This window comes from Moschus berezovskii, chromosome 2, assembly GCF_049115385.1.
Source record: "Moschus berezovskii isolate FMDL1 chromosome 2, NW_MosBer_1.0, whole genome shotgun sequence".
Taxonomy (NCBI): domain Eukaryota; kingdom Metazoa; phylum Chordata; class Mammalia; order Artiodactyla; family Moschidae; genus Moschus; species Moschus berezovskii.
In genome coordinates this window covers 112,005,332-112,019,111 of record NC_142461.1, presented here as the reverse complement: position 1 = coordinate 112,019,111, position 13,780 = coordinate 112,005,332, and the positions used below count along the sequence as shown (strand labels likewise).

The 13,780-nt window shown below is 39.8% G+C and overlaps 1 protein-coding gene across 1 annotated transcript in view; it reads left to right on the top strand.

Annotated features, from left to right (window-relative positions):
- LRP2 (LDL receptor related protein 2) overlaps positions 1 to 13,780 on the top strand; it is a 184,030-nt gene that overhangs the window by 93,392 nt on the left and 76,858 nt on the right. Inside the window, exons 26-31 of the mRNA XM_088829892.1 lie at positions 169 to 417; positions 1,463 to 1,671; positions 2,549 to 2,733; positions 10,603 to 10,831; positions 11,455 to 11,629; positions 13,205 to 13,327. Coding sequence (XP_088686018.1) covers positions 169 to 417; positions 1,463 to 1,671; positions 2,549 to 2,733; positions 10,603 to 10,831; positions 11,455 to 11,629; positions 13,205 to 13,327 — 1,170 coding nt within the window. The remainder of the gene's footprint in view (positions 1 to 168; positions 418 to 1,462; positions 1,672 to 2,548; positions 2,734 to 10,602; positions 10,832 to 11,454; positions 11,630 to 13,204; positions 13,328 to 13,780) is intronic.

Sequence of the window (13,780 nt, the reverse complement as noted above, 5' to 3'; positions counted from 1 at the left end):
CACCGGACAGCCTATGGACCTCATCCATGTGGATTCTGCTCATAGCTCATACTCGGGTGTTGTGTTGAGGGTGACGTGAGATTGTATGACATGTAATGTGGCAGAGTGAACCAAAGAAGCAAAGATGCCTGACTTTTCCCCTTTGTGATTTCTTTTTCTTTTTTCTAGACCAGAATAGCTGCTCAGATTCCAATGGTGGTTGTACTCACCAGTGTATTCAAGGGCCTTATGGGGCCCAATGCCAGTGTCCGCTGGGATACCTGCTTGGCAATGACTCTAAGACCTGCGAAGACATAGATGAATGTCGTATTCCAGGCTTTTGTAGCCAGTACTGTTACAACATGAGAGGTTCTTTCCGGTGCTGGTGCGATTCAGAATACAGGCTAGACGCTGATCGGAGGACTTGTAAAGCTACAGGTAATGACAGTGAACTAACTCCAGCTAGTGTAACAGGCACACTCCAGACACCACCTTTATATAATGCCTAATGAATTAAATTCAACCAGTATCAACTCTGGGTTTCCCAGATTGCGCAGCGGTAAAGAATCTGCCTGCCAATGCAGGTAGACATAAGAAACTCAGGTTCAATCCCTGACTCAGGAAGATCCCCTGGAATTGGAAATGGCAACCCAGTCCAGTATTCTTGCCTGGCAAATTCCATGGACAGAGGAGTCTGGTGGGCTACAGCCTATGGAATGGCAAAGAGTTGGACACAACTGAACACAACACACACATAGTATTAATTCAGTTTCTATGACATGAAAGTGTTTGTACTATGTGTTAGGGCATGGATGTGGTTGCTTTAAATATGACCAAATAAAGAATACTAAAACCAAAGAGTCAGTTTCTTCTTTTCAGGTAGGAGTCTGGAGGGTAGAGGGTTTGGGGGTAAAAGCTGGTGTGCCTTCCATCCAGGGATACAGTGATCTTGCTCCAGAGTTTGCCAGCTCCCAGGAAGTATGAAAGGGGTGAGCAGCTTCCTTTTAAGGATGATGCCTGGAATTTGACACATCATTTGTGTTTGCATTTTATTGATGGAAACTTAGTCATATAGTCTCTCCAAATTGAAATGGAAATGGAGAAACGTTTCTAGCTCTTAGGCCCTGTGCTGTGCTAAAACTTGGCATAATTTATTACTAAAAAGAAGAGAGAGGACATGGGAATGATTAGAAATCTCTGCCACAGCTGAATGCAGAGTACAAAATAAGCAAGTACAAAAGTAACTATAGTAACAGGAAGAATGCAAGAATAGTTCACTCCAGGTTGATAGATAAACAATGAAGTGTAATTCAAGGATGAAAGATATTTTGAAAGCTTAAAATCAGCTATTAAGGTAACATCATTCTTACAGGAGTTTTTGTTCTCCCCCATTACTCTAGTTTGGAATGGCATCTTCTTTCTGTTATCAAATATTGTTGTTTCTCCCAGAATCGTTGACACTTCATGTTTTCTTCTTGGACAGAATCTGAAAGTCTGTTACTGGTGGCGAGCCAGAGCCAGCTTGTTGCTGGCAACATTACCCGGAAGGGCTACTTCATCTACCCGGTTATCCAACATGGTTCTCACATCGTGGCTGTGGATTTTGATTCAGTCAGTGGTCGCATCTTTTGGTCTGATGGAACTCAGGGTAAAATCTGGAGTGCGTTTCAAAATGGAACAGATAAAAAACTAGTAAGTACATAAGTCCATGTCTACTGGCCTTTGATCTGACCAGTTCCCCAGTCTCAGGTCTGTTTGCTGTTACTCACCAGTGAGAGAAGGTCCTACCTTATCTTAAGTGGTTCTCATGTCTCCCTCTGGGCCATCCATACTTAAAAGCCCTGGATGTTCCTAATTCCTATCTGATGGGATCTGAAGGGAGAGACTTGAATCTGAATACCAGGTTATATGATACAGAGACCTCATTGCATCTTGGAAGTCCCTTCTGCATTTTTTTCCCCCTAGTGCATAAAAAACAAGGGAGACACAGGGGAGGTTGCTTTTCTTTCTTTTGTCTTAAAATATTTTTAAAATTTATTATTTGTTTCCTATCATGGTTTATTATATAGGATAGTGAATATAGTTCCCTGTGCTATACAATAGGACCTTGTAGTTGAAGTTGCTTTTCTTAGCTTTAATTCAGTTATGTTTCTTGATCAGTCTCTTAGGGTTTCAATTTCTTCATCCTTGGTGGTTATGTTTCCTCTGCTCCTTAGAACTTTATTTTGTAATTGTTGGCTCTCAATCAATAAAGGCATTACTTTTGCTATGAGAACACTGTAAAGTTTCATAGGGTGGCCAACTTAGCAAATGGATACAGTTTTTGTTTAATTGAAAAAATTCTGAAACCAAAACTCCACACTAATCCAACAATAGAGTATTCAATTCTACACAATCTTGTAGATTTTCCCTAGAAAACCCTACTGTTTCTACATGGGAAGACCACATTTTCTAGTCCTCACATGAAATCATAGGACAAGTTAGATGATCCCTTATTCTCAATTTTCATTTTATTTCTAGGTTTGGATTATTTCTTGAGAGTTCACTTATTATTCACTTTCGTCTTTAGATACTTGACAGTGGTGTCAGCATGACTGGAAATATCGCAGTAGATTGGATAGGACGCAATCTTTACTGGACAGACATTTCCCTGAAAACAATTGAAGTCGCTAAACTGGATGGGAGCCACAGGACTGTGCTGCTTAGTGAAAACATAACAAATCTAGGCGGACTAGCAGTAGATCCCAGAGCTACGTAAGACATTTTTTTTTCCTTAAATATCATGTTGCCTTAACATTGTATGAGAAGAAATAACAGTAACGTGATGTGGCTAATACTCTTATCACAGTATTTTATTTTATTTTATTTTTTTTAGGTAATTAATTTATTTTTTATTGGAGGCAAATTATTTTACAATATTATATTGGTTGGTTTTGCCATACATTGATATGAATTTGCCCCAGGTTTACATAAGTTCCCCCTCCTGAACCCCCCTCCCACCTCCCTCCTCCCTTTATCCTCCCTCTGGGTCATCCCCGTATGCCAGCCCCGAGCATCCTATAACATGCATTGACCCTGAACTAGTGATTCGTTTCACATATGACAACATACGTGTTTCAATGCCATTCTCCCAAATCATCCCACCCTCACCCTCTCCCATAGAGTCCCAAAGACTGTTCTATACATCTGTGTCTCTTTTGCTGTCTCGTATACAGGGTTATCATTTGCATCTTTCTAAATTCCATATATATGCGTTAGTATACTGTATCGGTGTTTTTCTTTCTGGCTTACTTCACTCTGTATAATAGGCTCCAGTTTCATCCACCTCATTAGAACTGATTCAAATGTATTCGTTTTAATGGCTGAAAAATACTCCATTGTGTATATGTACCAAAGCTTTCTTATCCATTCGTCTGCAGATGGACATCTAGGTTGCTTCCATGTCCTGGCTATTATAAACAGTGCTGCAATGAACATTGGAGTACATGTGTCTCTTTCAATTCTGGTTTCCTCGGTGTGTATGCCCAGGAGTGCGATTGCTGGATCATATGGCAGTTCTATTTCCAATTTTTTGAGGAATCTCCACACTGTTCTCCATAGTGGCTGTACTAGTTTGCATTCCCACCAACAGTGTAAGAGGGTTCCTTTCTCTCCACATCCTCTCCAGCATTTATTGCATGTAGACTTTTGGATAGCAGCCATTCTGACTGGTGTGAAATGGTATCTCATTGTGGTTTTGATTTGCATCTCTCTGATTATGAGGGATGTTGAGCATTTTTTCATGTGTTTGTTAGCCATCTTTATGTCTTCTTTGGAGAAATGTCTGTTTAGTTCTTTGGCCCATTTTTTGATTGGGTCATTTATTTTTCTGGAATTGAGCTGCAGGAGCTGCTTGTATAATTTGGAGATTAATCCTTTATCAGTTGCTTCATTTGCTATTATTTTCTCCCATTCTGAAGGCTGTCTTTTCACCTTACTTATAGTTTCCTTTGCTGTGCAGAAGCTTTTGATTTTAATTAGGTCCCATTTGTTTATTTTTGCTTTTATTTCCAATATTCTGGGAGGTGGGTCATGGAGGATCCTGCTGTGATTTATGTCGGAGAGTGTTTTGCCTACGTTCTCCTCTAGGAGTTTTATAGTTTCTGGTCTTACATTTAGCTCTCTAATCCATTTTGAGTTTATTTTGGTGTATGGTGTTAGGAAGTGTTCTAGTTTCATTCTTTTACAAGTGGCTGACCAGTTTTCCCAGCACCACTTGTTAAAGAGACTGTCTTTTCTCCATTTTATATTCTTGCCTCCTTTGTCAAAGATGAGGTGTCCATAGATGCGTGGATTTATCTCTGGGCTTTCTATTTTGTTCCATTGATCTATATTTCTGTCTTTATGCCAGTACCATACTGTCTTGATGACTGTGGCTTTGTAGTAGAGCCTGAAGTCCAGCAGGTTAATTCCCCCAGTTCCATTTTTCTTCCTCAAGATTGCTTTGGCTATTCGAGGTTTTTTGTATTTCCATACAAATTGTGAGATTATTTGTTCTAGTTCTGTGAAAAATATCTTTGGTAGCTTGATAGGGATTGCATTGAATGTATAAATTACTTTGGGTAGTATACTCATTTTTACAATATTTATTCTTCCAATCCATGAACATGGTATATTTCTCCATCTATTAGTGTCCTCTTTGATTGCTTTCAGTAGTGTTTTATAGTTTTCTATGTACAGGTCTTTTGTTTCTTTAGGTAGATATATTCCTAAGTATTTAATTCTTTTCGTTGCAACAGTGAATGGAATAGTTTCCTTAATTTCTCTTTCTGTTTTCTCATTATTAGTGTATAGGAATGCAAGGGATTTCTGTGTGTTGATTTTATATCCTGCAACGTTACTGTAATCATTGATTAGCTCTAGTAGTTTTCTGGTAGAGTCTTTAGGGTTTTCTGTGTAGAGGATCATGTCATCAGCGAACAGTGAAAGTTTTACTTCTTCTTTTCCAATTTGGATTCCTTTTATGTCTTTTTCTGCTCTGATTGCTGTGGCCAAAACTTCCAGAACTATGTTGAATAGTAGTGGTGAGAGTGGGCACCCTTGTCTTGTTCCTGACTTTAGGGGAAATGCTTTCAGTTTTTCACCATTGAGGATAATGTTTGCTGTGGGTTTGTCATATATAGCTTTTATTATGTTGAGGTATGTCCCTTCTATTCCCACTTTCTGGAGGGTTTTTATCATAAATGGATGTTGAATTTTGTTGAAGGCTTTCTCTGCATCTATTGAGATAATCATATGATTTTTATTTTTCAGTTTGTTAATGTGGTGTATTACGTTGATTGATTTGCGGATATTGAAGAATCCTTGCATTCCTGGGATAAAGCCCACTTGGTCATGATGTATGATCTTCTTAATATGCTGTTGGATTCTGAATGCTAGAATTTTGTTAAGGATTTTTGCATCTATGTTCATCAGTGATATTGGCCTGTAGTTTTCTTTTTTTGTGAGGTCTTTACCAGGTTTTGGGATAAGGGTGATGGTGGCCTCATAGAATGAGTTTGGAAGTTTCCCTTCCTCAGCAATTTTCTGGAAGAGTTTGAGTAGAATAGGTGTTAGCTCTTCTCTAAATTTTTGGTAGAATTCAGCTGTGAAGCCGTCTGGACCTGGGCTTTTGTTTGCTGAGAGATTTTTGATTATAGTTTCAATTTCCGTGCTTGTGATGGGTCTGTTCAGATTTTCTATTTCTTCCTGGTTCAGTTTTGGAAAGTTGTATTTTTCTAGGAATTGTCCATTTCTTCCAGGTTATTCATTTTATTGCCATATAATTCCTGATAGTATTCTCTAATAATCCTTTGTATTTCTGTGTTGTCAGTTGTGATCTCTCCATTTTCATTTCTAATTTTATTGATTTGGTTCTTCTCCCTTTGTTTCTTGATAAGTCTGGCTAGTGGTTTGTCAATTTTATTTACCTTCTCAAAGAACCAGCTTTTGGCTTTGTTGATTTTTGCTATAGTCTCTTTTGTTTCTTTTGCATTTATCTCTGCCCGAATTTTTACAATTTCTTTCCTTCTACTGACCCTGGGGTTCTTCATTTCTTCCTTTTCTAGTTGCTTTAGATGTAGAGTTAGGTTATTTAGTTGACTTTTTTCTTGTTTCTTGAGGTGTGCCTGTATTGCTATGAACTTCCCCCTTAGCACTGCTTTTTACAGTGTCCCAGAGGTTTGGGGTTGTTGTGTTTTCATTTTCATTCATTTCTATGCATATTTTGATTTCTCTTTTGATTTCTTCTATGATTTGTTCGTTGTTCAGCAGCGTGTTGTTCAGCCTCCGTATGTTGGCATGTTTAATAGTTTTTCTCCCATAATTGAGATCTAATTTTACTGCATTGTGGTCAGAAAAGATGCATGGAATGATTTCAACTTTTTTGAATTTACCAAGGCTAGATTTATGGCCCAGGATGTGATCTATCCTGGAAAAGTTCCATGTGCACTTGAGAAAAAGGTGAAATTCATTGTTTTGGGGTGAAATGTCCTATAGATATCAATTAGGTCTAACTGGTCTATTGTATCATTTAAAGATTGTGCTTCCTTGTTAATTTTCTGTTTAGTTGATCTATCCATAGATGTAAGTGGGGTATTAAAATCTCCCACTATTATTGCATTATTGTTAATTTCCCCTTTCATACTTGTTAGTAATTGTCTTACATATTGCGGTGCTCCTATGTTGGGTGCATAAATATTTATAATTGTTATATCTTCATCTTGGATTGATCCTTTGATCATTATGTAGTTTCCTTCTTTGTCTCTTTTCACAGCCTTTGTTTTAAAGTCTATTTTATCTGATATGAGTATTGCTACTCCTGCTTTCTTTTGGTCTCTATTTGCATGGAATATCTTTTTCCAGCCCTTCACTTTCAGTCTGTGTGTGTCCCTCGTTTTGAGGTGGGTCTCTTGCAGACAACATATATGGGGGTCTTGTTTTTGTATCCATTCAGCCAGCCTTTGTCTTTTGGTTGGGGCATTCAACCCATTTACGTTTAAGGTAATTATTGATAAGTACAATCCCGTAGCCATTTTCTTTATTGCTTTGGGTTCGAGTTTATACACCCTTTCTGTGTTTCCTGTCTAGAAAAGATCCTTTAGCATTTGTTGGAGAGCTGGTTTGGTAATGCTGAATTCTCTCAGCTTTTGCTTGTCTGTAAAGCTTTTGATTTCTCCTTCATATTTGAATGAGATCCTTGCTGGGTACAGTAGTCTGGGCTGTAGGTTATTTTCTTTCATCACTTTAAGTATGTCTTGCCATTCCCTCCTGGCCTGAAGAGTTTCTGTTGAAAGATCAGCTGTTATCCTTATGGGAATCCCCTTGTGTGTTATTTGCTGTTTTTCCCTTGCTGCTTTTAATATTTGTTCTTTGTGTTTGATCTTTGTTAATTTGATTAATATGTGTCTAGGAGTATTTCGCCTTGGGTTTATCCTGTTGGGGACTCTCTGGGTTTCTTGGACTTGGGTGATTATTTCTTTCCCTATTTTAGGGAAGTTTTCAACTATTATCTCCTCAAGTATTCTTTCATGGTCTTTCTTTTTGTCTTCTTCTTCTGGGATTCCTATGATTCGAATGTTGGAGCGTTTAACATTGTCCCAGAGGTCTCTAATATTGTTCTCATTTCTTTTAATTTGTTTTTCTTTTTTCCTCTCTGTTTCATTTATTTCTACAATTCTATCTTCTAGCTCGCTTATCCTGTCTTCTGCCTCTGTTATTCTACTGTTTGTTCCCTCCAGAGTGTTTCTGATCTCATCTATTGTATTATTCATTGTATATTGACTCTTTTTTATTTCCTCTAAGTCCTTATTAAACCTTTCTTCCATCTTCTCAATCCTTTTTTCCAGGTTATTTATCTGTAACTCCATTTAGCTTTCAAGATTTTGAATCATTTTCACCACCAAAATTCGAAATTCTTTTTCATGTAGATTCCCTATATCTTCCTCTTTTGCTTGTGTTGGTGGGCATTTATCTTGTTCCTTTACTTGCTGGGTATTTCTCTGCTTCTTCATCTTGCTTATAATGCTTTGCTTGGGGTGGCCTTTCCCTCTTCTGGCCGTTTGTGGAGTTCTCTTTATTATGTAGTTTCCTTGCTGTGTGTGGGGTTGGACAGGTGACTTGTCAAGGTTCCCTGGTTATGGAAGCCTGTGTCGGTGTTCTGGTGGGTGGAGCTGGATTTGTTCTCTCTGGAGTGCAATGAAGTGTCCAGTAATGAGTTATGAGATGTCAGTGGGTTTGGAGTGACTTTGGGCAGCCTGTATATTGAAGCTCAGGGCTAGTTTCCTGTGTTACTGGAGGATTTGCGTGGTATGTCTTGCTCTGGAACTTGTTGACCCTTGGGTTTAGCGTAGGTATGGAGACGTTTGATGAGCTCCTATCGATTAATGTTCCCTGGAGTCAGGACTTCTCTGGTGTTCTCAGGATTCGGGCTTAAGCCTCTTGCCTCTGGTTTTTGGTCTTATTCTTGGAGTAGTCTCTAGACGTCTCTATCTGTCATTTCCAAGGTGGTTCCCTCTGTTTTAGCTTCTGTCTGCTGGTCTCTTCAGTGTTTAATTTCCGCCCTGATACTAGGGGGTGGGTGGACACTTTTTAAGGCTCAGTTGTTCAGTCCTGTTCTGGGAAGGGAGGAACGCTGCAGTCGATTATCTCTGGCGTCTGTGGGGAGTGCTCGCAGCGTCTCGGCCACACTGGGTTTGCCCCTGCTCACAGCACGTATGCTGTCCCAGTCTATACTGCACAGGCTCTAGGTTGCTCTGCCGGGAATGGTCTGAGGCCGGCACCGGGTTGTATGCACTTCCCAGGTCTGAGCGGCTCAAGTTCAGGTTCTCAGGTACTCCACAAAGGCGCAGACTTGGTTGGGCCTGCGTTTTGTGCCTTCCCCAGTCCGAGCAGCTCAGGGGACCAGGTGTTTGGCGAGCGCGGTCTCTGCGACTTATCGCCTCCCCAGTCCCCGCCACTCAGTTTTCTGGGTGTACAACCGGCGCACCTTCTCAGGGGGATATCGACCGGCCCGAGCCCAAGAAGTCCTGATTAGCAACAAGCCTGTGTGCAGTTTGTATCAGATGCCTTTCTGGGGCCGCGGTTGCCCGCTCCGGCTCTGGCTGCGCTCCCTACCTGTCTCGGCGGGGGATGGGGGATGGGCCAGCCGCAGCCGGCTCACTCTGCTCAGTCCTTTATTCTGTGAGCGGGGCTGGCCGAGTCATAGGTTAGAGCTTTCCGCCTTTTCGTGGGGAAGCTATCCCACAGTCTGCTTTGCTCTCCCCAGTTCTCTCAAATTGTTCTCGCGGCATTCAAGCCCAGTCCTCTCTCTAAGCAGTTCAGCCGGCTCCTCCCTGCCCAGCCCCCGCTGCTAATGGCGTCTGCAGGCGTCTGCGCTGTTTCTCCGCTGGGAGTTACCGTTTGGCGGGTAATCTGTGGGTTTTAAAAAAATCTTAAAAAAAAAAGAGGGTTATGTGGCCCTCTGAGCTTCCAAGGCTCGCCACAGATTCGCCAGTGAGAATGTTTCCTGGTGTTTGGAAACTTCTCTCTTTTTAAAGCCTCCCTTCCCGGGACGGAGCTCCGTCCTTACTTCTTTTGTCTCGCTTTTTATCTTTTATGTTTTTTCCTACCTCCTTTCGAAGACAATGGGCTGCTTTTCTGGGTGCCTGACGTCCTCTGCCAGCATTCAGAAGTTGTTTTGTGGACTTTACTCGCGTTCAAATGTTCTTTTGATGAATTTGTGGAGGAGAGAGTGGTCTCGCCGTCCTATTCCTCCGCCATCTTGTTCCTCCCCCTTATCACAGTATTTTAAATGATCCCTTGTTTAAAAATCTCTGTATAAGTGTTAGCCATACAGCTAGTTGTTGCTGTCTTCCTTTATCTGAATGGTCTTCTTAAAGTACACAGGAGCAATTGATTGTTCACTTAAATTAAAGATCATGTTATTTTTTAGCTTGCAAGTATGTGATGAAGTCTCTAACAAATGCACGCAGTAGTACACTTCATATTTATACAACAAAAAGCCAGATTTTCTTACTTCAGTTTCATATTGTTTACTACAACTTCTTTTGAGGTCATGGAAGGAAATTTTTGCCTCCTGGCCCTAAAGGAAAGAAGAAATTCTCTCATGCTTAGAAAACTTTGAGGGCTTCTTTCCTTGAATTTCCTTAGATTGTCTTCTGCAGGAAGATGAGTTAGGCAAATTATGTTCAATGCAGTGCAGACTTGCTGGATATTGAAAAGTATTACACACCAGTGAAATTTATGATGAATCTGATCATGAATAACAACTTTCTTAAAAATGACAGGGTAGATAAACAAGGACAGATGGACTTTTCTAGATCAACTGTATGTGGATTGTACAGAAACACAAATCAGCATTGAGACATTTCAGTGTGTCACACTGTACTGTATGTTTTATGAACATTATAAAAACACCCAGATGGCTTGTGATTGCATTATGATTGCAGTTTTACTTTGTGACATAGTAAGCTCTTGCATATATTCTGAACTGGAGATGTGTTATTTTAAGCAGAGCATAAACTTGATATTCTATTATTTAAAATGACAATTGTTTTCCATGTGGAAATATGTCCTGTCCAGTTGGTAACTCGTTTCTTTTCACAGTGACCGTGTGATGTTTTGGTCTGACTGGGGCAATCACCCTCGCATTGAGCGAGCTAGCATGGATGGCAGTCAGCGCACTGTCATCGTGCAGGAGAAGATCTACTGGCCCAATGGATTAGCTCTTGACTACCCCAACAGGCTGCTCTATTTCATGGATGGCTATCTCGATTACATAGACTTCTGTCACTACGATGGAAGCAATAGGAGGCAGGTGATAGCCAGTGATTTGGTAAGTTGGTAGCAAAGAAAGGAAGTTAAACTAAGATCATGGTTTAATAGGAAGCATATGGAGTAAAAGAAAAGTAAGAAATTCACTGCTGTGTCATAGACATCCAGAAAATATCAGCAGAGGGCTGGTCCATCTTTTTTCACAGAAAATCATTATTCCTGTTCACGGTCCAGGAAGGATTAATAGCTTGCGTGATTTAGTTGATCTGTTATTTAGCTGATGCCAATCTGTTGTTTTCATGTAAATAATGATTTAATTATATGTAAATTCCTCAATGAAATCATAGTTTGTTGCATATTTTGTATTTTTATTCAAGAAATACTGGTGAATTTATTTTCACAAGTTAAATGGGAAAATGAAGAAAATATGTATTTACTAAAGAACTATTGTAGCCTTCAGAGTAAAGATGAAGGCTAAATGACACAGGTCCATGAAAGTATTTTTGATTTGTCAGTGGGATATAGGTCAAGGAGTATATTTTTTCTATCTCTTGAGCAAGGATTTTACTCTGTCTTTATTACGTTAAATGCTAAAGGAAACCATCTTCTTGGGTAGGTATCCCTTCCTACTTTGTTCATCTTAGTTTTTATTTCTGGGTCTCATTGTTCCCTTCTGCTTCACAGATCCTGCGCCATCCTTATTCCATAAGTCTCTTTGAAGATACCGTGTACTGGAGTGATCGTGCTACTCATGAGGTTATGAAAGCCAATAAGTGGCATGGGGGGAACCAGTCAGTGGTGATGACCGTTCACCAGCCTCTTGGCATTGTCGTGGTTCATCCTGCAAAACAACCAGTTTGTAAGTGATAGACATATCTTTCCTGGGTATGGCTTGGAAAACATTGATTCTGGGAATGTAAAATGTATAATTTTGCAGACCCATCTGTTTGGACGGTGTATTTGCATGATTTCTATGTATCTTGGAAAACACAAATCTTTTATGTCTTTACATACTCAGAGTCTCCCTGGTTTGTTTCTCTCACTTACTCTTGCCACACTGGGCTTCTCTGGACTTCCCTTTGGTACAGAAGCATATCAGGCTTCTTCCCATCTCTGAATGTCTGCACTGGCTCTTCCCTCTGCCCTGGGCTGCTCCTTGCCCAGATCTCTGCCTGAGGTGCTCCTTCCTGTTACTCTCAGATGGTCCTTGGTCCTTCATTCTCTCAGATGGTTCTTGACCATCCTATCGAAAATGGCTCTCTCTTTCATAATTCTTTTGTTCGTTGTTCTCACATGCTAAAGCCACACAATTTATGAGTTTAGCTCTGGTTCCCTTTGCTATACTAATGGCTTCATATTTACAGTATTCCCAGTCTCCTGCATTGTCAGTTGGATTCTTCACCACTAGCACTACCTTGAAAGCCTGTTTGGCGTTACTAGTTTTTGAGCGAACTAATGGATTACTGCATCTATCAAAGTGTATGTAATAAGAATATATAAGATCTAGAGAATATCCTATCAGCACAGGATACACACCAGATCTCTTTACTTCAAGGAGTAGAAACATACAAAGATTACCTAACCAGAACTTTCACAACAGTAGGTAAGGTCGCATAGAGAACACAACTTGGTTTCATTTAATGTAAAAAGATCTTTTTGGGGTCAACCAAGGAGACACATCTTATGTAGCATCAAATTTCTACTTCTAAGCTCTGGGTTACTTAGGGGCTGTTTGTTCATAATCCATTTATAGACTGGGTTGGTCTGTGACCTTGGGTAAGTCACTCTTCCCTCTTATGCCTCTTATGAACCTTATGTTGAAAGATGATGTTGGGGAAGGGTGAAGTAGTTAAGGGCAAAAACTGAACTAGCCAAGGTAACATATATTTGTATGTCCAAATATCGGAGACTTCTGGGATTACAATTTTTTAATCGAGATGTAATTGACAAATGACATCGCATTTGTTTTAGGTGTGCAACATGATTGGATATTTATATATATTGTGAATATATCAATGTGAGATTAATGAACATCCATCACCACATATTTTTCTGATTAGAACTTTTAGGATCAACTCTTTAGTCTTCATGCTGTACATTACATCCACAAGACTTCTTTATGTTGTAACTGGAAGTTTCCACCTTTTGACCACCTTCACACTTTTTGCTATCTTGCATTCCCTGCTTCTGGCAAGCACCAATCTGTTTGTTTCTATTTTTTAATTTAGATTTCATATGAAAGTGATATCATTATACCCTCCAGGTCTGTCTATGTGGTTGCAAATGGAGTATTTTCTTCTTTATTTTGGTGGCTGATTAATATTTGATTATATGCATGTTTATATACATACCATATCTTCTTTGTCCATTCATTCTGTTCATTTTAATGTGGGCAGTTTTCCATTCGCCCTGTTTTCTTCTCTTTGTATTACAGCCTCAAATCCATGCAACTATGTCCGATGCAGCCATCTGTGCCTGCTTTCCTCAAAGAGTCTTCACTCCTGTGCTTGCCCTTCCGGGTGGAGTCTTGCTCCTGATTCTGTGACTTGCGTGAGAGGTAGAGTATGTCCTTTAAGTGCACTCTGAAGGTGGGACTTGCCATCAAACACTAAAGCACTTGATGATGGAGTGTGTGTTCTAGGTTTCCTCTGATCAGCAGGTATCAACCATATTCAGAAACTCCATTACAAATGAGTTGTAATTGTAATATAGTTTCTATATATAGAGCCAGTATTATGTGTGCCTGTGGTTCAGCATTCTTCATCCTCACATTTTTTCTTACCTAGTTATAGGCAGGCAAGCTGTGATAATGGGAAGTTCCAAATTCTGCATTTAGAAATAAAAATTGTGGATATTTGTGGGTAGTTTCATTTTTAGGTAACTTATCTCATTTTTAAAAATATTTATTTTTATTTATTTGTTTGGCTGTACTGGGTCTAGTTGTGGCACCTGGGATTTTTTAGTTGTGGCATGTGAACTCATAGTTGCATGGCATGTGGGATCTAGTTTC